The sequence below is a fragment of the Rattus rattus genome, chromosome 5 (genome assembly GCF_011064425.1).
Source record: "Rattus rattus isolate New Zealand chromosome 5, Rrattus_CSIRO_v1, whole genome shotgun sequence".
Lineage (NCBI taxonomy): Eukaryota > Metazoa > Chordata > Mammalia > Rodentia > Muridae > Rattus > Rattus rattus.
In genome coordinates, this window is record NC_046158.1 from 3667291 (window position 1) to 3692158 (window position 24868).

A 24868-nucleotide genomic window follows, 5' to 3' on the forward strand; every position below is an offset into this window, starting at 1 on the left:
TAAATTGCTCTGATTTATTTCAGTCTGCAGGAGACCATATCCCACCCATACATACCCATGCACACAATAATGGCATTCACCCAACTCTACCTGACAAACATCTTTTGAATCACAGGGACAAAGTCATACTTGGTCATTCCCACACTGCTGGTGACACCAGTTACATTTGGTCTTTTTCAGAAATAAGACAGTTGATGTCCCAAGAAAGCTAAGCCCTTAACTAGAGAGGTTAAGAACCCTGGAACCAGCAGGCACAACTTGAAATATTTGCCAACTCCTTCATTAAAGGGTTATTCTTAAGACCATCTTCCCGTGGGTTGAGCTAAAACCACTGAAGATGGTCTCCTAATTAGAGAGCCTCTTTCTGTAGTTTGCAGAGGTCAGAGGCACACTCCTTTATGGCGGCGGTGTATAAGCTCATGAGCGTAGACTCATTGAGCCTGGCTGATTTTGCCGTCCTCTGTCACAGAGAATAGGGACACAATGCAGCCCAAGGTCCCAGTCCAGTCAGAGAAGGAAGGCAGAAGGAATGGAGGCAGAGATGGTAATCTTTAAAAAAAAAAAAAAAAAAAAGTCAAAGGTGGGGTGAGGGTAGACAGGGTTTTATATTTATAGGGAGGAATGCTGGGGTTTAAACTTCAACTAGACTGAGCATTTGAAGCAGCTCCTTAGGCTGAAAAATCAACCAGTCATAGCTAAACGATCTCTCCTGAACTGAACTGGTTGAGACCAGAGGATGAACTGGAGCTAAGCATTCGATGCTGCTTGCTTCACTCTCTCTCTCGATGCTGTGGGAACAGCACCCTGGGTACTGGACTGTGGAACTCTAAGGAGCCACAGGAAAACCACACTAGCTCAATGCTTCCCTGTCTTTCTCCACTTAAGAGTTTCACAGAAGCTCTTCTGACACTTGCCAAGTCATGAGCCCAGCTGGAATTCCTGGGACTACACAGCGGCGGCACTCACCTCTTGCTCCTCCCCCCATTTCCTAACATCACACTGTCATTAGCTGGGTGTGGCTTCCCAGTAGACACAAATTTCATGCCTCAGTCCATTTCACCCCCGGGTTCTGGACTTGTGGCATAGAGCAGGTGCTTGGTAAAGATGAGTGACTGTATCTTGTCCTGAGTGCCCAGAACAGTTAGGATCAAGGCTAAGACTCCCACTCTGGTAAGATGGGTCATGTTTAGGGGTTGGGGATTTAGCTCAGTGGTAGAGTGCTTGCCTAGGAAGTGCAAGGCCCTGGGTTTGGTCCCCAGCTCCGAAAAAAAGAAAAAAAGAAAAAGAAAAAAAAAGATGGGTCACGTTTGATACTTTGCTGCAAGAAATCTCACTGCCAACTTGGAGGCCCTCAGGAGGGTGAGTCCTGACCCAAGGTGTTCAGTGGAGATCAAACCTTCCTCAAGTATCATGCAGGGAAATACTGCTCCCTACCCTTTCCTTTGACCAGTGCAGCCTAGAGCAGGGCTTCATTCAGTCCACACTCTCTGATAGCCCCCACTGATCTTCAGCAAGGCACTTAACCCCTGGAGGCCAGCAGTGAAATGGAAGGACTGACCCAGCCAAAATCAGCTAGGTGACCTTCATCTAACCCCCAAGCTCCAGGTCTTGAAGGATTTGAAAAGGGATCTAGGAGTTGGACATAGCACACATGAAGAAAAAGCAGGAGGACTTAAAGCTTGTAATATATACTGAGGGAGAAGAGGGAGGAGCGAGTGGGGCGGGAATGTAAATAGCTGGATTCAGGGCACTGTGCAATCAGACAACCTATTTCTCTGTTTGAGGTTCAACACTTGTCTCCTCTTCTCCCCTGGCGCCCTCAGCATCCACCCTGAAAGTAGGACTCCCCCACACCTCTGTTCTCATCTCTGCCTTCAAACCCCTTACTGCCCTAGCAAGGGACAGTGCACTTCCAATGTCCCTCTGAGCTGTCGGTAAAGCTGCGGTTCCTTCTGGTTCCTCTGAAGGATCCCAAAGGTTGTTCTTTCCTCCCCAACTTGTGCCACGTCTCTGAGAATGGACAGGGGCAAGAACCAAGAATTAGTTGTGTCTCTAGGCACTGGGTGGCCATTGCTAGAAGCCCTGGCAGCACTGGAAGCATGCCCCTAGGACACTAAGAAGCCCTGGATCTTCTGAGAGTCGGAGAAGGGGAGGGGCCCACCAGAACCAAATCTGCAGCCTGAATTTAGTTTAGAAACCTTGAAAGATGAACAGACTTGGACAGGACCCTCTTCAAACACGGGGAATGAGGTTTGCAGCCTCCCTGCCCTCTCCAGTTTTTGGTTTGATGTCAGCCCTTTTGTATAGAGAGGGCAGGGCTGCAGGGAGCAGAGGGGCCTGAGGCTCAGGATTCCCAGCCTCGTTAAGTCAGGTAACATGTGCTTACATAAAGAAATGAAAAAGAAAAAGAAAGTGAGTCCTCTGGGACATAACGCATGAGACATATCACACTGAGTCAAGATAGCAGAGAGCAGGAGGGAGAGGCAGGGGCAGGGATGGCAGCCCAGAAGGTCTGGGTGGGTCCTCAAGGCAGGCTGGCAATGTCTCTTTCTGGAGGTGGGCCAGCTGGCTTTGGGCTGCTCTCGTTGGCTTTTCCTTCAAACATCATGACCCTGGTTTGGAGATGAAGAAAACAAAAGGATTACGACTCCTCCCCTCATACAGAAAGCTCCCCAGCCTTCCCTCTGCAGGGTCCTCAACAGAAAGCCCTTGGGCTAGCTGTGTGGAAGGGACCAGTTGGTGATCCTACTTCACAGAATTAAAAAAAAAAAGGCACAAAATACAGCAGGGCTCCCCAAGCACAAAGGCTCAGCCAGTCCAAGGTGGAAGAAGGGACAACCCTCTCAGCTGACAGCTTCCAGGCCATATGCCTTCCCTATCCACGATGTCTGGAGAAGGGTAGTCTGGGCTCTGCCCCAAGATACCATCAGATCTTTTAAAAGGTCCCCATTGGCCAGTCATGGTGGCCCACGCCTTTAATCCCAGCACTTAGGAGGCAGAGGCAGATAGACTCTGTGAGTTCCAGGCCTGCCTGGTCTACATAGAATTCCAGGCCAGACAAGACTACACACATAACAAAGAGAGCCTATCTCAAAAAAGAGAGAGAAAGAAAGGAAGAAAGAAAGAAAGAAAGAAAGAAAGAAAGAAAGAAAGAAAGAGAAATAAAGAAAGAAAGGAAGGGGGGTTGGGGATTTAGCTCAGTGGTAGAGCGTTTGCCTAGCAAGCGCAAGGCCCTGGGTTCGATCCTCAGCTCCGGAAAAAGAAAGAAAGAAAGGAAGGAAGGAAGGAAGGAAGGAAGGAAGGAAGGAAGGAAGGAAAGAAGGAAGAAGAAAGACCCTGTCTTCATAATAAACCAAAGCTCTTCCCCACTGCTCTACAAGTCCAGTCCCGACTGGGGAGGAGACAGTGTACTCTCAAATATGTGGCCTTTCTGGGGACTGCCTGCATTTTAGTACTGGCCTGTTACTCCCAGGACAACTGACTCAAGACAAACACTCAACTTATGCACGTTTTCACACAAGTGGGTACACCACAAGCTCTGGCCACATTGAAACATGGGCTCAGGAGCCAGTCCCTTGGCCATCTTGGGCCTCAATGAACACCTTGAGTGAGCATGTATACATGCGTGTGAAAGCCAGAAACAGTCTCAGGGTACATTCCTCGGGTGCCGCCTCCTCTTATTTTCTGTTGAGACACGATCTTTTGGTGGTCTGAAACATGCCAAGTAGGCTATCTGGCCAGGTTCCTCCTGTCCCCACCCTCTAAGTGCTGGGTACAGGAACACGCCACCATCCCAGCTTCTGTGGTTCTGGGAACCACACCTAGACCATGCCATTCATTTACCGACTGCTATCCCCCGAGCTGAGCAAGCTGCCGCCTTAGTGAGAGAGGTATAACCGTAGAGTGGTACCCTATGGATGCTTGCCGTCAGCTGTGCACTAGGCTGAAATCATCTCGTCTCACTAGGCCTCAGGACAACGCTTCGTGTGTTACCATCTCCACTTTCAATGGAAGACACCGACAAGCAGCCAGGAGCCATGGTGCAAACTTGTAACCCTGGCTCGTGAGAGTGGGAGGCAGGATTCCAAAGCTGAAGTCAGACTGAGCTATACAGTAAAACACCACACACTCACACACACACAAACACGCGGACAGGGATATGCACACACACAGGGACACACACAGGGACACATTGACATACAGGCATACACACACACACACAAAAATGAAACCAAGCTCACGAACAAGATAACCTGCCCGTTAGGGTCCTTAAGGAACAAGAGTCAGGGTCAGGAGCTGTCTGAGATGGCTCTCATGTAGCCCAGGCTGGCCTTAAAGTTGCTAACTAGCTGAAGATAGACTTGAAACTCCTGTCCTTCCTGCATCTACTGCCTCTGTGCTAAAAACATAGATGGCCTTACCGTGCCCAGGTAAAGCTGATTATAGACTGTCGCTCACAACACCAAAGGGAGTAGAAATACGCTTTACAAACGAGGAAACAGGTTCAGAACAGTTGACAATAGGGATGTATCAAAATGGCTGGAGCATTTTCCTACCATGTATGAGGTCCTGGATTTGATTCCAGGGAAGGAAAGAAGGAAAGAAGGAAGGAAGGAAGGAAAGGGAAGGGAAGGAGGGAGGGACCATACTCAGGTATGGTATTGAATGCCTATAATTCAGCACTTGGGAGACTGAAGCAGAAAGATTGCCATGACTTTTAAGGCAAGCCTGGGCTACACACTGAGTAACAGGCCAACCAGGGTCACCTGGGAGTACACAGTTAAGACCCTGAAGACCCTGTCTCAAAAAACTTTAAAAGGGGGAGGGGGCAGATTTGGTACTGCCATCCCTTTGGTCATTGATTGGTGAAGCCTCTGATCTTGGGGTTGCCATGGTAATCTCTCCTAAGGAAACAGGCCCAGAAAACTCAAGTTTGTCATGTAGCAGGTAGCACAATGGACTGTCCACCCACTAGGGGATGGTTACAGTGTCCTGAGCCTGGGGCCTCCCCACAGGATGTCCCCATGAGGCGAGGAGGTACTCACAGCTTGAGGACAGCCGATCGCTTGCCCAGCATCATGTTCACAAAGTCTCGGTAGGAGATGGTGTCACTGACACCCCCTGTCACTTCCGAGATCATCTTCTTCATCTCCAGGTGGGTCTTGGGGACCCCCAGCTTCTCCATCATCCTCTTTAAAGACATCAGATCTGCCAGGAGGAAAAGCAGATCTGTTGAGTGGAGACAGGACCCTGAGGACCTGGAGGGAGCCAGGGATGCTGCACTGCTACACACACGGTTCTCAGTGACCTCACTTCCTCTCCCTGCAGGCTGCATCAATGATTCCCTGGGGAGGCGGGGATGAGCCTGCCTTACTTTCTTCAGAGGCAGTAAAGGCCAGTAGGTGGGGACCTGGGTTTCTCGAGTCAGATGGGCTGGAATCAAGCTTTGTTCTTCTTGACTAGGGGCCCCAGAGAGGACTGCTTCAGCTCTCTGGGATGGGTGATACATGTCTACAATCCCAGGAGTTTGAAGGCTGGGGCAGAAGGATCACTGCATGTTTTAGGTCAACCTGGGCTACAGAATGAAGAAGGCTTAGGGAGACAGTAAGGGGCTTGCTGTGCAAGCATGAGGAACTGATCTCAATGCCCCAGAGCCCAAGTAAACATTCAGGCACACTGGCACAAGCCTGCCCTCATGGGGTTGGAGAGACTGGGAAGAGAATCCAGCCTAGCCACATCAGTAAGCAAAAAGTAAAGGGGGGAGCAATTGAAAAGACCCCTGATGCTGACCTCTATCCTGTACACATAGCCATTCACAGGTGTCCGTGTATATGTGTACCCCCTCCCCCCCACACACAATCAATTGGAAGGAAAAAGAGAAAGGAAGAAATGGTTGGTTATTAGGCTCGTGCAGACATGATAAATGAGATGCTATCCCAGCAGGTGCTGTGGGGTAGCCAAGGTTCCTGAGACTTAGTCTGACCCCAGGCACTGAGAGTCAAACTTTCTCTGGCACACCACAGTGGAGACCATTGCCACCTGCCAGTTCCGCTCAGCTGTTCTAAGACTCTCCCTAGGGGAGAAGGGACAGGGAGCCAAAATTACCCCTCAGAGCAGGAAGTGCAACAAAAGAACAAAGTAGAAGAAAAACAAGGGAGGCACCAAAAAAGTCACTCCACGCCCCCCCCCAGAGCCTTGGCCTGAACTCGGGGCTCCCACCAACATCTGAGCTTATTTCCTGGAGATTGTTCACGGTGAACAATGGATCAGCAAAAGGAAGGTGGGCAGGGGCAGAGCCTAGGACTGTGAGCAGGCCTGAGGTGGGCAGCAGGACTCGCACAAGACCTGGAGCGGCTAGGCTGTCCTTCTCAGTGGCAAAGCTCACAGGACTCACACGTTGCCCACCAAATTTCAAACTGGCAAGACTTCCTGAAAGACACTCAGCGGGAAGCTTCTCAGAGCCCTGACCCACTGCGCCTCTCATTGGCGAGGGCACCGGATCCATCTAGAGAGGTGGTGACCATGAGTTGATCAATAACAGTTAAAATAGAAAATAGTATACTGGTAAGATACCTCCGGAAGGTGGGGAAGGGTGTCTGCGGCCAAGCTTGAGGGGCTGAGTTTGATCTCTGATGCCCACACAGTATAGATGGAGAGGCCGACTCCCTAGGGCTGTCCTCTGTCAAACACACGCCATAGTGGACCACCCCCCTCCTTGCAAACAAATAATAAATATAATCTATTTTGTTTTTTGAGACAGGGTTTCTCTGTGTAGCTCTGGCTGTCCTGGAACTCACTCTGTAGACCAGGCTAGCTTTGAACTCAGAGGTCCACCTGCCTCTGCCTCCCAAGTGCTGGGATTCACCAAGAAAAATGCCACCACAACCCGGCATATTTTGTAAAACTCAGAACTAGTAAACTAATTGTGGTAGTGCATGCCTGTAACCCCAGCACTGGGAAGGCTGGGGAGGGAAGATTGCTTGACACCATCTTGAGCTATATAGTGAATTTGATGTCAACCTTGGTCAGGGAAAAAAACAAAAGCACCCTACACACACACACACACACACACACACACTCTGAAAATATAGCTCAGTTGGTAGGTTTGCCTAGCAGGCATACAGTCCTGGGTTCCATCCCCTTCCCTGTGTAAAGGTAAGCTGTTGGTGCACGCCATGCTTGGGAGACAGGAGGATCAGACATTCACTGTCTGAGCCCACCCCTTAACTTTAACAGCCCACCAAATCCTTTCACTTGTCTGGGACTTCTTGGTTTTCCACCTGGAGACTGAGGGTGTCTGAGCAGCCTGGACCATAGCCCAGCCCTATTGGTCCAAGATCATCCTACCTGGCTGTGAGAACCTTGGTCTTTTGTGCTTTTGTCACCCCAACAGTGGGTTCTGCTGGAGGTGAGAGGCAGTGAGTGTCTACCCTCCATATCACTACAGGACAAGGGACAACAGCGAGTACAAAACAGACCCTGGGAGAATGGGCCAGCAGCACCTTGATCCAGGAGTCAAGTAGCCTCTGAAGGCCTGGTTGAAAGGTAGCGCTAGACTCTGGGGTGGGAGAATCTAGCAGGGAGGCACACCATGAGGATTCTCAGGCAGAAAAGCTGGGCCAAGAGACCTAGAATGGGGTTGGCTTTCCGAAAGACAGAAAGATGAAGGATGAAGGGGTGCAGGGAGGGAGAGGAGCCCCTTGGCCCTTAAGTCTCTTACTGGCAAAGAGTCAAGAATCTTAACCCAACTGACAAAAGAAAGAATGCTGTGAAGACCGCCTGCCGAGACAGTGTTCCCTTCCTTGGGAGAGTCCTGACAAGAGCCACAGAACAGACGACCAGCTGTGCTCACAAGCCAGCTTACGTGTGACCCTTGAAGTTAACCTTACCAGCACACCCTGTTGTCTGTTTTGACAAAAGACCACCCCCCCCCAGACAAGATCATGAGCCCTGTTTACAGTCAGAGCGTGTCTTGACCTCCTGGTGACCTGTGTATGGTAAGAATTCCGCTGACCTGTGTGACCTACAGTGTTCTCTTTTTCGTCGGTTGTTAAGTCTGCAGAGTAGCTCAGAAAACACTGTAAAGTCTCACTTACGGAAAGACACATTCCTCAGATAAGAAGCATGTGAAAAACACCCTTAATCTTTTAAACGTAGACATTGACTAAGCCACCAAGATCATATAGATAAGCAATTGTTAAGCTACCCAAACACAGCCTTCTCTTGGTAGTTTTGGTTTTGTATGAGTATGAGTCAGTCTTTCTCTCTCTCTCCTCTCTCTCTCTCTCTCTCTCTCTTTCTCTCAACTACACTTTTTTTCATTGCTGTCTTTTTTCCTTACTATTTTTTTATTGTAATTTTTAAGATTATGTAGGGGTTGGGGATTTAGCTCAGTGGTAGAGCGCTTGCCTAGGGAGCGCAAGGCCCTGGGTTCGGTCCCCCGCTCCGGGGGGGGGGGGGAGATTATGTGTGGGCTGGAGGGCTGGCTCAGCGGTTAAGAGCACTGACTGCTCTTCCAGAGGTCCTGAGTTCAATCCCCAGCAACCACATGGTGGCTCGCAACCGTCTGTAATGGGATCTGATGCCCTCTTCTGCTGTGTCTGAGGACAGCGGCAGTGTATTCATATACATAAAATGAACAAATAATTCTTTTAAAAAAGATTATGTGCATATGTGTGCGTCTGTGCACATGAATGCAGTGCACATAAAGGCCCCCCATGGAAGGCAGAGACCCCCAGGAGCTGGAGTTACTGTTGTTTGTATGACCCCCAGAACCTACATGGTAGAAGAGAACAGATTCCTGCACATTGTCCTAACACATACAATACACATACACAGACACACATGCACACACTGATACAAATATGTAAGTGAATATCAACTCATTCTGAAGTTGTCTTTTGCTGTGTGAATCAAGATCCCAGTCCCCCCCTCAGTGGAAGCCTCTCCCCGGTGTCTCCTGCTGCTGGTGTCAGGCAGCTGGGCCATCAGGGCCATCGGGGCAGCATCCGGGCTCTCTTCAGTTTCACCCGGTGCCCCTCCCCAGAGCGGCAGGATTCTTTGGATCCCAGACCTCCTCCCCATCCTCCCTTTCCATCACCAAGGCCACACTCACCAATCTCGCCTTCATTGTTCAGGTCAAACTCCATATATTTCTCTGGAAATCATAAGCACAAACTGCCATTAGCCCAGTGACTCTCTGGAAAGGGCTGACTGAACCCCTGGGGAGCCCTTGACACACTCCCCAACCCAGGAGTCCTGTCACCTTAGCTGTTGTCTCTGGAAGAGCCAATAACTTGCCTTGATACCAGGTAGGCAAGAATTAGCCATGAGGAAAACTACAGCATGTGATATACTGTCCTGACACTCACACTGTTCCTTTGTGGGTAAATATGCCAGTTACTCCAGCCTGGTTGTCCCTGCTGTACAAGGGCACCCCCAACACACACACACACACACACACACACACACACACAAACATAGGGTATGCTCAAACATATGTATGCTCAAAAACCAGATGTCATGATATTGCTGTATCCTGGTATTGACACTAGCCTTCTTGTGGGATTTTCTAGAGGATCACGGGAAGAAATAACCTAAAATGGAGATCTGATCTCCTATGGTTTGGATCACCTTCCCCCATTCATAGCCCCCCATTCCAGTCTAACCAAGCAAAAGCTCACTCCAATCTCTCTTCGGAACGTTTGCTTTGCTTAGCCTTGGTCAAACAACTTCTGCTTAAACTGTCTACATCCCTTGATTGAATTATTTCTGTGCATGTGCCTGTGCGTGTGTGCATGCGTGCGTGCGTGCGTGCGTGTCTTTTACCCGTGAATCCAGAGAGCTCTTGGGCGGGTGCGGCACACACGACCCGCTAGGAGCCAAATCGGTTTAACTAACAACTAATTCGCAGCTGCAGGCACCCTGTTCTCCTCCTCCATCCCACCTGGTCTCTCAGCCTGGAGCGTCCTCCCAGCTGTGCTCAGGCTGTCCTGAGGATGTCACCTTCCACCAGGCCCCTGCACCCTGCTGACGCTGGCTTCTCCTTGCTCTGTGCTTATCCCTGCCCCTGTACACACACACACACACACACACACACACACACACACACACACACACACAATCCTAGGTCTTGTCCCATGTGGCTCCCCAGGCCTGCAGTGGGCCTGGTGCCCATTGAACATTGAACACCCACCTGGAGAACAGAGGAATGAATGGCTCGAGGACCTTTGTGTCTCTCCTTTTCCTAACAAAACCTTTTCACTAAGACCACCTGCTAAATAAGCTGGACCTCACCTCCCAATGAACATGGGGTTTCAGACCCCCAAGAGCTGTTTTGTTTCCCAGAGGTCCCCACAAGGAGTGGGCCCTGAGTATCCTCTGCATATATCTCCTGCAGGCTTCCCTGCTCCCCACTCCATGTAAAGAAAACATAGACCAAGCTTGAGATCTGGGACTCTGCAGACAGACTGATAAGGGTTCGAGTCTCAACTCTGCCTCAAGTGAGCTATGTGACCCCTCTGCCAATAATCCTGCCTCCCCGAACCTGAGTCTGTTGGTCTACAAATGAGCAATCTCGCCATCTGCCTCCTAAGGATGGGGAACGGGATTGGCTCAACAGAGCAAGCCAGCTATTGCTGGACAGGTCTTACATGGGCTGACACTCAGCACCTGCTGGCCATTTTTAATATGACTGCCATCTAAGTCACGCTGAGGCCGGCGAGGCACACTGACAGGTACTTGGCCTTAGCATGGGAAGGATACCAGCACGGCAAACACTTGGGAAAGGTATGGGACATCTTGGATAGCCTCTGCAAAGTCCAGAGTTCCCATCCCCCAAGTTCATCCCAGAGACAGGAAAGGTGGGTCTGCCCATTCCTTGTGTGCCCAGGCTCCTCTCCTTTCGAGCCACTGGCGGAGGACCAAGCAGCAGGGCCCCGAACAGAGGAACCTTTATACGGCCCTCTCCCTGCGCAGGCTCCTGGGCCCTGTTTTCTTTTCATCCCGTGCTGTTGGGATTCAATGAGCAGAAACTCTGCCCCCCTGCTCCACTGTAGCAACACAAATGTCTATTCTCCGCAGGGGCTCCTGAGAGGCTCCACCAGGGAGGGGGAGATGCACAGACTGCTCACAAAGGGCAGATTGTGTGCTGGGGCCCTGGAAGTGCACAGGGCCTAGATGGGGAGAATAGGAGCCAACCTGAGCCACACTGGGCAGCCATGGGACAAAGGGGCAGGGCCAGAGCGAGCCTGCAGCCAGGGGCCCACAGAGACACAGGAAGGGGAAAGGGCCCGCTTCTAACTCTCTGGGGGGACCTCTGTGTCAAAGCCCGATGGGAAATGGGGCATTCTGGATGAATCAGAGCTGCAGCTCAGTCCTGTGGAGCCAAGGAGGCCTGTGTGCCATGGGCCTGGGGGGAGCAGCCAGCTTTCTGGGGGCTGTTGGGCAGGTAGCCCTGGCTCACCTTTAAAGGCCGCAAGCTTTTCCGGCAGGTTCTCTTCATCACTGTACTTCTGGTCACAGAGGAACTCCTACAGAGGTGAGACCACAGTACTCAGACAGGGTTGAGGGCAAAGGTCACCTAGAATCAACCCCAGTCAGGGTTCATGCCAGCTTCTTGTTGACCCTCCAGGCAGATTCACGGTCAGTCAGTTTGGTGGTAGGAGGTGTTCTCTGCAGCCTGGGAGCAGGGCTTACTAGAGGATCTACTCCGGGAACCGAACACCTTCAGAAATCTGCCCTACGCTTTCCCCAGGACACCAAGCTCCCAGGATGTAGGAAGTTGTGAGCTCCAGAGACAGCTTCTCAGGCTGCCATTCACTTCTTAAGTATGTGTCCTCAGCAAATGACCTGTGTTCGGTGGACCGTTACCGTCCACACCGGGTGAGCGTCAAGGCTGAACTACTCAGTAAGTCTGCAGGGATAACATGGGAGCCAGGAGTGGCTTTTGCGACATTACCTCTGCTCTGACCAGAAAAAGACTGAGTGAATCAGTCATCTTCAGCCTCCACCCTCCCCTGTCAGATGAGGTTTAATCCCTAGTGTGCTTTCCTTCACAAGCCACAGAAGACAAATATTTGAGTCCTTCCAGAACCACTATGGGGAGGATCCAAATAACAGCAGCTGGATCTCAGGCCCACTGGCTTTCTTTCCAGATCTCCCAGCAGCCTTAGGAGGTAGCTGCTATTACCGCGCATCCTTCATGCCTGAGGAAATTGATGCTGTACAGTAAGAAACCCTGCTGAGGGGGTTGGGGATTTAGCTCAGTGGTAGAGCGCTTGCCTAGGAAGCACAAGGCCCTGGGTTCGGTCCCCAGCTCCGAAAAAAAGAAAAGGAAAAAAAAAAAAAAAAAGAAACCCTGCTGAGCTCCACCATACTTAAGCCACCTTAAACCACAGCCCTAAGGGATGCAGAGTGTGGGAACTCTTCACTCCTGGTCTCTCCTCTTAAAAACAAAAAGCTATTCCCACACTTGAGAGGCTGAGGCAGGAGGATGGCAAGTTCAAGGCCAATTTGGGCTACAAGTGAAGAGTCTGACTCAGAATAACAAGAGGCCGGAGAGATGGTTTAGCAGTTAACGGTGCTGTCTGCCCTTGCAGAGGATCCAGATTCAGTCCCTGCACGCACAGGGCAGCTCACAGCCATCTGTGACTCCAATTCTAGTCAATTCGATGCCCCTTTCTGCCTTACTGGAGACTGCATGCCTGTGGTGCACAGACATGCATGTGGGCAACACACATACACATAAAATAAAAATAAATCTTTTTTTAAAAAGACTTATTATTTTACTTATATGAGTATAGTGTAGCTGTCTTCAGACACACCAGAAGAGGGCATCAGATCCCATGACAGATGGTTGTGAGCCACCATGTGGTTGCTGGGATTTGAACTCAGGACCTCTGGAAGAGCAGTCAGTGCTCTTAACCACTGAGCCAGCTCTCCAGCCCAGAAATAAATCTTTAAAAAAACCCAAAAAGTATGTTCTCTAAGTGCTTGCCCCTAACAGGGGCAGTACCAAGGTGCCTTAGTATACCTTGCTCAGTTTGTAGCGAGCTAGGTATCTGGACACAGCAGGAATATTCCCATCCAGCCATTTGGAGTCTGCTAAGCACTGTTTTCTTGGCCCACACTTAGTCCTTCCCATGATGCTGCACCATTTGTCTCCGTTGACTCACTGGGCATTTCCTCAGGGACCACAGCCTGGATGTACACTGTGCTGCACTTAGGCAACAGGGAGCAGTGACATGGAGTGGATAATGTTCCCATCCTAAAACCAGATGCTTAAGGGGACTAGAGAGATGACTCAGTCAGTAAAGTGCTTGCCACACAAGCATGAAGACTGGAGTTCGATCCCCAGTACCAAGTCCAAAGCCAGATAGGACGGCATGAGCTTGAAATTCCCAGCACTCCTAAGGTAGAGGTAGGAGGATCTCTGGGTTTGCCGACAGCCAGCCTAGCCGAATTGCTAAGCTCCAAGTCTCAAGCAAAGAGGACAGCTCCTGAGGAACGACTCCAAAGCGAGGTTGATCTCTGGCCTCTACACACATGTGCACACACAAGCATACACACACATACCTAATCACACAGACATAAAAATCAATCTGTATCTAAGTTCCAGGTGTCATTTCCCATCAAATGGCTCCAGTCTGTATGCACACATCTGGAGCGCTCCCTTTTGCTCCCGCCGTTGTGGACCCAATAGCCAGAGATGGCAACTACCTCAGTGACCTCCATCTGACCCTCAGTAGCTCAGATTCTGCCTACATGTGGCTCCTCTCCTTGCCGGGTTCAGAAGGGGTCATCTGGCTAAGCATCTACGAGGGCCAGCTTCGTGTTATTAAATCTCCCAGCCACTCACGGTCTGATTTTACAGGTTGGAACTCCACCAGAGGGGTCATGGAAGGTGTCTAGTCCATCCAGTACTGGAAAACTGCAGGGAAGATTTGGAATTGATTCTAGGCCCAGCCTTGGGACCCAGCCGGCTTCCCCAGCTTGAAGCTAGCTGGAGCTGGATGCTTTTTCCTGAGAAGCCAGAGCTGTCCCCCTCCTTGCTGGCTCTGTGGATTGGCCCTTCCTCTGGGCTCTCTCATAAAGCTCTTTGCCAAGCCCCACCCCTTTCCATTACCACACCAAAAAGTGGAACAATTCATACTTGTTGGTGACCCCAGCAAACCAAGTACATCTCAGGGTCCCGGATACCTCACGTGTCCACTGAGGGACGCGTTAGGTCAGTGGCTTTCAGACTTGAGGCAGTGAAGACAAGGGGTATTAAAAGGGGGAGGGGCCCTAATTAGGTTGGCCAAGTTTCCCCTTTGCTAAGTAAAGTCTTTTTAAAACAATGACCACGGACAGTTACCGTGAATACAGAAGCTAATCAGCTCTGAATTTTAACTTAGCCCACGTCCAACTCACTGTTTCATCGAGTCTTGTCAGCATCACTGATTCCTGGAAAGCCTTATGTGGACGGGTGCACACAAAAGTACAAGCAAGGTGCTGAGGAGACAGCTCCAAACGTGCTTGCCACACAAGCTTGAGGGCCCAAGTTCAATCCTCAGCATCCACGTAAAACCCAGGTGTGGCAGCAGACACCTGTAATCTCAGTAATGGGGAGGTAGAGACAGGAGGATGCCTGGGGCTCACTCGCCAGACAATCTGACCAAACCGATGTGCTCCAGATACAGTGAGAGGCCTAGGTGGAGGCCAGGCATAGCAGTGCATGCCTTTAATCCCAGCACTTAGGAGGCAGGTGGTCAGCCTGGTCTACATAGAGATCCAGGCCACACAGAACTAGATAGTGAGACCCTGTCTCAAGCAAGCAAGCAAACAAACAAGGTAAAGAGTGGTTAAGGAAGACACTCAACAGCCTCCACATGCACGCATGTGCATACATACCTGTGCACACATATATACGCACGCATGCACACATGCACACATGCACGCACCCACACAACAGGCAAAGGAGCAGCATGGGGCACCTTAGGGGAGAGAACCAAAGGGCCTGCCCCACTCCCACACTATGTAGCTAGGCAGAAGCTCCACCCCACCATACCTATCTGTAGCATCCTGCTCTCCGCCTCCTACCAGGTAAACAAGGCTCAAGGGAAGGACACAGTCCTTGTTCTTAGAGACAAATCACACAAGATCGGAAGGACAGTCTGGTGGGGCTGGGAACAAGGGCAAGGCACACACTGCAGAAGAAGCTCGTGGTGGCTCCCTCTCACTGGACTCCCTGACTGAGCTCTCAGAAGAGGCAGCAGAGGTGTGTGTGGGTCAGGATAGGGGTGTGTGGGTGGGGGTAGTGTGGGTGGGTATGGGTAAGGGTAGGGGCGTATGTGGCCAGGGTAGGGGTGTGTGGGCTGGGGTAGGGTTGTGTGGGTGGGGGCGTGTATATTGTGTGAACGTGATCTCTTTTACACAGAGGAAGCAATGTGTCCTCTCCCATCTCATTTCCGGCTCCTCCACCATCCTGGCTTGTTTTGCACACCGTCTCCTGTTTGCTGAGCTCACTGCTACCTCAGGGCCCTTGCTCCAGCTCTGCCCTGCCCCCCCCACCCTGCCCCAGAGTGAACATCCTCCACACATCTGCATAATTCTCTCCCTTACTTCAAGACTTTGATCATAGAGGCTCTCCCTAAACAATGAGGCCTGTCCATGCATCTGCCTCCACTTCCAATCCACCTGGCCTTTCCCGGATTCTTCCAGCCCAGAACACATGGTCCCTGCCTCACCCAGTTTCCCCCGATGTTGCTTTCTTCAGGCCGTGCCCATTGCCCAGCTGCCCCTGTGAGCACGCAAGGTCCGCATGGCTGGTGCTCAGTTAAGTGTTTGGAAAGGAGACTCAGAGAGGATGAGCAACGTCCCCAAGTCACACTACCCGCAAGTGGCTGAACTGGGAAAGAGCTCCGGCGCAGAGCAGCCCTCGTCCGCAGCTAAAGAGCAGAAGCCATCCGAGAAAGTAGGTGTGCAGAGATAAGTCCCGGGACAAGCTCATCAGCGTGTGTCCTCCGAGGCTGGCTGGTCAGCCTTCTGGATAGGACTTGGAATCACGGTGAACACACACCTCTGAGAAGGGCTGAAGGTGTTTCCTGAGAGGTGTAACAAGAGGAAGGCCTGCCCTGAGTGCCAGCAGCACCATCCCAAGGGTCTAGGAATAAATAAGACGGGGGGGCGGGGAGGGAGCAAGCAGAGGGCCAGCAATCATGTTTCCCAGCTGCACACACACTGCGACAAGCGCTTCACAGTCCCGGATATGCCTTCCCATTAGGATGGGTATCCCTTAAAACTGAGAGCCAACATAAACCCTCCCTTCCTTAAGTTCCTTTTTATGAGACATTTTTGCCCAGCCATGAGAAAAGTAGCATACAGATGCCCAGCACCCTACTGTGGCCGGCCTAGAGCAGGCGCGCACTCCATCAACAAGTGTTTAGCGAATGCAGAAGCCTGCCATTTGTCTCCAGCACTTCCTCCAGACTTCCTTTGGAAATAAGCAGCTTCCCAAAGGCCATGTCTGTGCGTCCCAGACACTGGAGTGGACTCCGGGAATGGAGTCCCATCTTCCTTTGGAGCCAACAGTGACAGATGCTTGAGCCACCAGAGTGACCAGGGTGGGAAAAGCAGCTGACCTATTCATGTGTGGGTAGGTAGCCCTGGGCTGGGACAGCTGTGTCCTTGGCTGGGGGCAGGAGACAGGTGTACAGTCAGGGAGAAAACTCAAAGGCTAAACGGCAGCTTCCTCTGTAGCTCCAGGCTTCGGTTGTAGGCTCAAGCACAGCCCAGGTTCCCTTCCCTAAAAAACCTCCCCCACCCACATTCCTGCTCAGCCTCTGGGGCAGGCTTTGCTCAGACGCAGTACCCTTGAGCTGGACCTTGAAGCCAGGCCATGGGACAAGATAGCTGTCCGCCAGATAGTGGGGAAAAAATCAAAATAATCAACAAAGGCTGAGCCCGAGTCGGACCGCCTGAGCTCATTCACTAAGTAGCTGTGTATAAATGTGTGTCTCTGTCTGGGCCTCAGGTTCACCATCAGAAGACAAAGAGGATCCTAGATGTCTCCTAGGCTTGCCTGGAGCGCTAGAGTGAACTAGTGAACCGGGCACCAGTCAATAATACTAAATGCTTGGTGGGAGTTTAACATGCATAGTGTCGGCTTGTCAGGCCTGCTCCTGAGACCGCCATCCGTTATTAACCAGACTCCCAAAAAATCAACCTTGCTTCACCTGGGGGAGCAGGGGGAGGGGAGGTGCAGGCTTCTCATTCCCCTTCTAGGTACGTCATTTGATAGATCAGATGAGAAACTGGGCGGGGCCGCTGAACTAGTTCGTGGTTACAAAAGATTTGCACCTCCCTCAAGGGTCTAGATCCTTGGGCCATCCCAGCTTCCTCCTTGCCTCCAACAAGGTGGTGGTTGCTAGGCCACAAGTTTCAGGGGAAAGAAAGCCTAAAGGGATAGGGAGAGGTCACCTTTCCTGAGGTAGTAGGTTATTGGGGGGGGGGGTTTCCAGTGGTTGTACCCTCTGGTCCTTTTCCAATCCAACCCACTGTCCCCCAAGATAAGTTCTTGAGGAAATACAAGAGGCTGAAATATGAGGTGACGAACAAGAAGTGCTGAATTGGCTTACGAAGTCCCAGGGGAGGTTTGGGAGGGGCAGAATTAATACACGCACTTAACCTCAGAATCCAGAGGGAGCTCGGCATCTGCACTGTGCTCCTTGGCCAATAGCTGGGGAAACTGAGGCCCCAGAGTGACCAAGACCCCTAAAGTCATAATGGATGGACTTCAGGTACAGGGTAAAGGGCTAAGAGGAGGAAGGGGTAGGATGAGACCAGCTGCGTGGTGCTCCCCAGGCTCTCCGTCTACAGTGCTCTGTGGCTTTGGATGACTAATTTTCCTACAGTGGGCCTCAGCTGCCTCCTTTATAAAATGGGTTCACAGTGATAGCGACCCTTAATGACTGAAGGCGACATACATAAAGCTGGCCTTCCTGTCCAGTGTCAGTCACCACCACCTTGCCCCGCCCCCAGCCACACCCAGAATGTGTTCTCACATCCATCTATGCCCTGATATGATACCAAGGAAAACCCCCAGAGGAGGCCGGACCCTCCGGATACCACTCCTCAAAGGCAAGCTTCTCTTTGTCCTCAAACTTCTGGCTTACTCGCCAAGAGACAACTGTCCACCTGTTACAGAGCCGTGCTCCCATCTCAGCCCCAGGGAACAATGCTGGCAAGCCACCACCCTAGCCCCAAGCTGCCTTGGTCAACAACCTGAGACAAACAAGAAAGTCCCTCTCCCTCCACCCCGACCAAATCCCAAATGTTCAGAGACGGAAGGGAGGGGTTAGTTCCTTAAGGATTTAGACAGCTCGGATGTGGTGGGGCACATCTGAAGAGGCAGAGATGGGAGGATCAGAAGTCCAGGTCTATCCTCAGCTACAGGGTGAGTTTGAGGCTATCCTAGATAGCACAAGACCATGCATGTCTCAAAATTAAACCAAACCAAAATGATAAAAAAAAACAAAAAACAAAAACAAAGGCTGGAGAGCATCGAGCCCGTGGAGTCGCCCTCCACAACTCTGACTCACTCAATCCCCTTCCTGAACAAGTACACTCGTTCCTGACCCTCTGGGCTTGTCTTTTCTCATCAGTTACACCAGCTGAGGACACAGAGAGAATATTGCCTCAAATGCTTGGGGCTCTGGGTTCGATCCCCAGCACCGCCATAAGAAGAAAAGGCTGCTGCGGCAGACTGGCTGAGCAACTATCGCCACCCTAGAAGCCAGCCAACAGTGGCTGATGCCCTGGGAATGCCAAGGACAGGCAGCACCATGCTGAGATCCTGCGGGCTCTGACACAGCCCACAGGCTCCCAAAGGGCCAGGGCCAGGCCACAAATGCCCAGCCTGGCACCTGGCGAGCAGCGGGAACCTGTAACGTGCACCCACAAAGACAGCAGGCTCACATTCCCTTCTGGGGCTTTATCCGGACACGGTGTCCTCTCAGGAGATGGGGCAGCTGAAGAAAAACACCCGGGTGACCACACGCGCATAAAGCAGACTCACAGAAATTCCATCTCCAGCTGCCCGTGACATAGCCACAGCAAGGTCACAACTGGCCAGACCTGCAGGGGACACTGAATCCCCAGAGGCTCACATGACCCCTTATCACCATCTCCTTTATAATATATTAAGGGGAGAGCAAGAGAGACGGGTGTCCTCAATGCCAACAGGCAAGGACAGAGCGGCACTGCCAGGGACACAGGAAAAGGCACACCCGCATAGTCTCCTGGGTCAAGTCTCAAAGGCCCCACGTGGCTGGGACAGAGGGCAGGAAACATAGTCACTCTGGACAGAGATCTTCCCACACCCAGCCCCCTCCCCAGGTGGCAAAGGAGCACTGAGATAACCATTAGGCGCCTAAAGGGACAGGGAATACGAGTGACCTTCATTTGACCCAAGAGGCTGCGACATGGGGACAATAGCCAGAGATCTTTATCCTACATAAGCAAGGAAGGCCTGGGTCACTAGAAAATGGCAGGTGCCTGGTGGACCGGGGCCAGAGCAGGCCACGGGTGATGTCTGGAGTCAGACAGACCTCATCTGAATGCTACCTCTGCCCTTTCCTTGGCCGAGTGCCCTGGGCAGGTGATCTCACTTCCTCTTTATTATGATGGGTATCATCGTCCTCACCCCTAAGGGACATTCAGGATTCTCTCTGCACGCCTGGCACACGCATGATAGAGCGCTCCGCCGAGGCGAATCTCTGAGCCAGTACATAGCGAGCACCAGTGTCGCCGAGCTCACACCCTTGTGTATTTAAAGGTCTGGGCCAATCACAGGCTCCAGCTCCAGATCATCCCCAGGCCACAGGCACTCCAAGGGGTAGCCAGCCCAGCCACGCAGCGTCTCTAGGTTCCTATGGGAAGACAGGGGAAATTTCTCCCATTACCATATAAGGCTGGGCCCTGGCTGGCCTGGGGTCACCTACCATGCCATCAGGGCGTGGGGAATGCCAGCTATGTGGAGGGAGTAGGAGGCACTTGCCTGGTCCAGCTTGCTCCAGTGGTGCTGACACATACACACCACACAGTGTGAGAGGGGGCTGGGTATCCACCAAAGGGGCCACCGAAGCAAACGGATATACATATAAAATCTGAGTCCCTCTGTATCTGGTTCCTCATCTTGCTTGGTTTGATTCAAGGTCTCCCTCTGTAGCCCAGGCAGGCCTTGGGACGCATAACCCTCCTGCTTGAGCCTCTTGGGCTGCTTTGCGGACGAGCACACACCGCCGCCTCTGGCTAAATTGTAGCTGTTTAACCTCAGGCAACTAACTCAACCTCTCTGAGCTGGCTGGTCTGTGAAATGGGAATAATACAGTACCCGTACCACGCAGTGTTAAAAGTGAGCATTCACCATGCCTGGTGCAGCACCAGCACCCCCAAGGGACCAGAGAATGAGCGTAGAAAGCAAAACGAGGCTCTTGAGATGGCTTAACAGGTAAAGGGACCTCTCTGCTAAACCTCATGATCCGAGTTCAATCCCTGGGACCCACACATAGAAGGGGGAACCAGCTCCTGCAACCAGTCCACTGACCTTCACACACACACACACACACACACACACACACACACACACACACCCTTATACATACACGAACGACGTAGTGGGATTTTAAAAACAATTTCTAAAGAAGAAACTAAAATGAACCCCTAAAAAGCCGTATTAGTGTGGCCCTCTTGCCTCCTTTTCCCCCTCAGGGTCCTCCAGCTCCACCAGAGTGTTCAACTTTGTCTCTCTCGTGATAACAATTGCTAAGACTGAGTGACCTCGCTGCTCACAAACAGCGGGGGAAAGCCCCAAGAAGAACTGGAGTGTTGGTCCCAGAGAGTCTTCTTAGAACTGGGCCAGCCAGCAGCCGGCGGTATCCATGCTCATGGGCACAACAGGTGGCTGGTCACACAACCCCCATTCAGTGAGTCACAAAGTCATGTCCTGTATGGTTTCCTGCTTCTATGGGGGACAGCAGGCACTGCTCAGCCTAACCCAGCCCAGCCTATCCCCCTCACCCCAGAATTCACACACCAGGTAGGGCAGAGAAAGTATACTCCAAAGGAAGACCATCAGACCTGTCACTGAAGCCATGGCCATGGATCAACCAGGCTGGGACCTTCAAGCAGGGCCACCTGTAACTCAGAGTCTATCTTCCTCCACTGACTATTGCAGAGGTTCCAAAGGGGCGGGCCCAGTTGGTATGCCCCCCCCCCCGGCACACCTCCACGCCTACTCCCTATACCTGAGGCCCTCACACAAACAAATGACGATGTTCACAACGGCCGCCAACTCTGCACGTTTCACACACATCCATCTGGCTTTTGAAAAAAATCACTACTATTATCTCTTGCTGGCAAAGGAAGGCTCAGACGGGTGAAGCAGGTCGACGAAACTCACAGAGCCAGTGCTTGGCAGCCTGCCTCCTGCCTCTGACTCTAGTGTGTCCACCGTGGCTTGTTCTGATGCGGGAGAGTTGGATAGTCTAGGATAATCCTTTAGGGACCTCCACTCTGGATCATACTCCGACCCTGTGGCAGCTTGCACTCATGTAGATCTCAAAACGGCACCCGCCGCAAAGAGGAAGCTGCGGCACTGGCTCCTGTGTGGCCTTGGCTCACCTACTTGCCCTCTCTGGGCGTTTGAAGACCTGCAGTGGTTAGATCACAGCTCCCACTTGCCCACTTACTGCAGCATCGGTACTGTCAGAAATCAGGCCCTGATAGTCACAGCCCTCCCTTTTTGAGCCCCCTGTCCCAACACCCCCTCACCCTGAGCCTTCACCTGCGTGCGTCCCCAAGGATGGGATCAGCATAGAAAGCCCCGAATCTCAGCTCCTTGGACTCCTCTAAGGTCATCCTAAGCTGTTTCTGGCTTAGGGTCCTGTTGGTCGTGGGTGGAATCAGCTAGCTCAGAATCTAACTAACTGAGTGGCTCAGGGGACTGTATGAGGTCAGGGTTCCAGCTTCCTGTCAAGAAATTAAAAGCAGCCAAGGTTGGGGTTGGGGATTTAGCTCAGTGGTAGAGTGCTTGCCTAGCAAGCGCAGGGCCCTGGGTTGGGTCCCCAGTGCTGAAAAAAAGAAAAGAAAAGAAAAGAAAAAAAAAAAAAAGCAGCCAAGGCTGGGGTAGTGCAGAGGGGTCTTAGAGAAGTCCATCAGGCATGGGCTCTGAGCCCAGACATATATACATGGGCACCCGAGACCATGCTCTAGGACAAGCCCCAAGGGGAAAGGGAAGGGTTGCAGTGAGAGGGCCCAGAGCCCTCCAGGGCCTCCTGGAGCTAGTGGATAGAAAGAGACACCTATCAGGTCTAGGCAGTCCGTGGAATAAAGGGATGGGGCTAACACACCTCATAGCCCCGCATTTCCAACGACCTCCAGTGACCTCCAGTGTGCTAACCCTACCAGTGACCCTCCTCATCAGTGACCTGGAGCTTGTCACTCGGGGTGTCTATGGACCAAAGGGGGCAAATAAGGGGAAATGCCTAGCTTTCTATCAAGTGGTATACCTCAGTCCCAGATCTATTAATAACTCTAGGGTAGAGTGCTTGCCTAGCATGGAGAAAGTCTTGACTGAGTTCAGTCTCCACTGTGGAGGAGAGGGAAGGAGAAGGAGGGAGAAGGAGACAGGGGTCGGGGGTTGGGGGGGGGGACAGAGACAGACAGAGACAGAGAGAGACAGAGAGAGAACTCTAATACCGTCATGGGCTGTCTCCCTAGAACTAGACCCCAGACCATGCAGGCTCCTTACCTTCCTAAGCCCACAAAGGGACCCTGCCTTACTGAGACACCAGTCACGTCTGAACACAGATCCTGGGAACCCTAAAGCCTCAGGCTGTGCTACCTCTGTGCTTTGCCAATCCAGGAGGCCCTGACACCTTTTCTTATCTCCTGGGATCTACACGCTCAGTAGCAAACGTACGGAGCTGCTATTGTGTGTCTGGCAGCAGCGGAAGGATTTCTTTCTAGAACTTCCCCAGGACCAGCAAAAAAGAAAAAAAGAAAGAAAAAAAAAAAAAAAACAAACCAACAACAAAACAAAAAACAGTCCCTCGGGCAACTTTTTAAAAAGCTGGTGAAAAGAGCTGTGTGCTGGAGTTGGAGGTGGGAGGCGATAGAGAAAAGCCAGCCTTTGCCAGTCAACTCCCTAGTGTTAAGTTCTGCGGTCTACGGAGACAGCACTAGCCCTGGGGTCCCTTCTGGCGCCAAACCCCTTAGGTGGTCCACAGCGGGCTCCGGGGAAGCCCCTGCCCGCCGGCAGCGGGCTCCCGCTCCCGCCCCACCTCCCTGGTCAAGAGAGTTACAACTTGCAACCGGAGACGCCAGGCAGAGAGCTAAGGGGTGGAATGGACTTACCTGGAGTTGGAGGCCACACGGGCAGGGGCCAGAGAAGCAATTGGGGAAGACCAGGGATAGGGAAGGAAGGGGCTAATTTTGTCTAGGGGAAGAGGTGGCACAGTGCGGCGCAAAGGATCAGCACGTTGTCCCGCGCAGTGACGCGGCTTACCCGGTTGATCTCCTCCAGTATCTTCTCCTGCCGGGCTTTGAGCAAGCCGAACGCCTTCCCTCCTGCGGGAGACAAAGAGTCGGCGGGGAAGCGAGGGTACGTCCCGGGCCACGCGCCCCCTCCGAGTTCCCGCGCGTGCCGCGCCGCTCGCACAGGTGGCGACCCAGAGACGTCCTGCGCGGGACAGCGCGGGGACAGCAGGCGCCTACCTTGGAACCTGTTGCTGAGTGCGACGGACATGGTATGCGCCCGACTCCCGACAAGGCGATGGACAAGAGGGAGGAAAAGGCGTCTGGTCCAGACCTTCGGCGGCGTGTGGCGACGGGACCCAGGGGCGGAGGGACCTCGCGGCCCGACACACCCCGCCCCGCCGGCGGCCCGCCTCCTACCCCCCTCCCCGCGGCCGCGCGCACCCGGAGCATCAAAGCCTGCTGTTTAACTGGACTCCTCGCCTGCCGCCGCCCCTCTGCTGGAGGACGCGGAAAATGCAAGACGGGAACGCCCTCTTTCCCCGTCACCAGAAGAGACAATATCACTAAGAGCTTCGCAGAGGTGGTTGTGAAGATCAAGTGCCGATAGAGGCTGTCACCTTACAGTCACCTTTGCCCCGGCAGCGCCACTATGACACCAATATTTTAGATAATACGTGTGTTGGTGCTCCCGGTGTACCTGACACTTGCCTTTGTGTGTCATTCACCTAACTACGAAGTAGTACTGGTATGCCTACTAGTAGAAAAGTCTGGAAGCTGAAGCTGGGACACAAGTCCTCTAGGGTAGTAAAGAAGCAGACTGTGACTTGAGAAGCCAGACTGGGCATGCAAAAATCGGGACCTTGTAAAGAAAGAGATCATGAAGTCTAGTGTTCAACCGGGACGACCTTCGAAAGGGTCTCCCTCGAATTGTTACACTGCGGACACAGGCACAGGTCAGGATTGTCCTAGTCATGGAAAGGAGCCACTACCACCTCCAGCATGTCTCTGGGACCCAGGAATCCCCACCCCAGACCTATCTCACGTCTGGACTCCTTAGACCAGCTGCTGACTGTCGTTTTGGGGGCGGGTGGCCAAGCTCACACAGGGGAGTTCAGTGGTCCAGATAGAATGATAGGAGGCTAATGTGAGCAAAGAAGTTTGAGAAGGCAGGGCTCCTGCTCTTAGGTTCCTGCCCCCTGCGCACCGTCTGAAGCTCGGCATTTGACCCAAGCTCCCCTAATCAGCAGAATATAAGAACCAGGAGCAGGGACCGCACTGTAGAAGTAGGCCCACAAGGGCTTGGGAGTTCAAAGCCTGCATGGTAGTGTTCCCTCTGAAAGCTCAGGCA

General features: G+C 52.2%; 1 protein-coding gene across 1 annotated transcript; it reads right to left on the bottom strand.

The window, feature by feature from the left end:
* Nucleotides 1–23910, bottom strand: Aif1l (allograft inflammatory factor 1 like). The gene is made up of 6 exons (XM_032902804.1): nt 23758–23910; nt 23549–23610; nt 11465–11531; nt 9116–9157; nt 5046–5208; nt 1–2612 (listed from the first exon to the last, which is right to left on the bottom strand). Exons 1-6 carry the CDS (start codon nt 23786–23788, stop codon nt 2525–2527), a joined length of 453 nt encoding a protein of 150 aa, XP_032758695.1. The 5' UTR covers nt 23789–23910; the 3' UTR covers nt 1–2524.
* Nucleotides 23911–24868: the final 958 nt, after the last annotated feature.

What these genes read in the sequence shown, in the direction of transcription:
- Aif1l (XM_032902804.1), bottom strand. Translation starts at nt 23,788, where the DNA reads ATGTCCGTCGCACTCAGCAACAGGTTCCAAG. An exon ending in ACTCAGCAACAGGTTCCAAG is followed by an intron (nt 23,611 to 23,757) that starts GTAGGCGCCTGC and finishes TGTCTCCCGCAG; the next exon opens with GAGGGAAGGCGTTCGGCTTG. An exon ending in GAACAATGAAGGCGAGATTG is followed by an intron (nt 5,209 to 9,115) that starts GTGAGTGTGGCC and finishes TCCTCCTGGCAG; the next exon opens with ATCTGATGTCTTTAAAGAGG.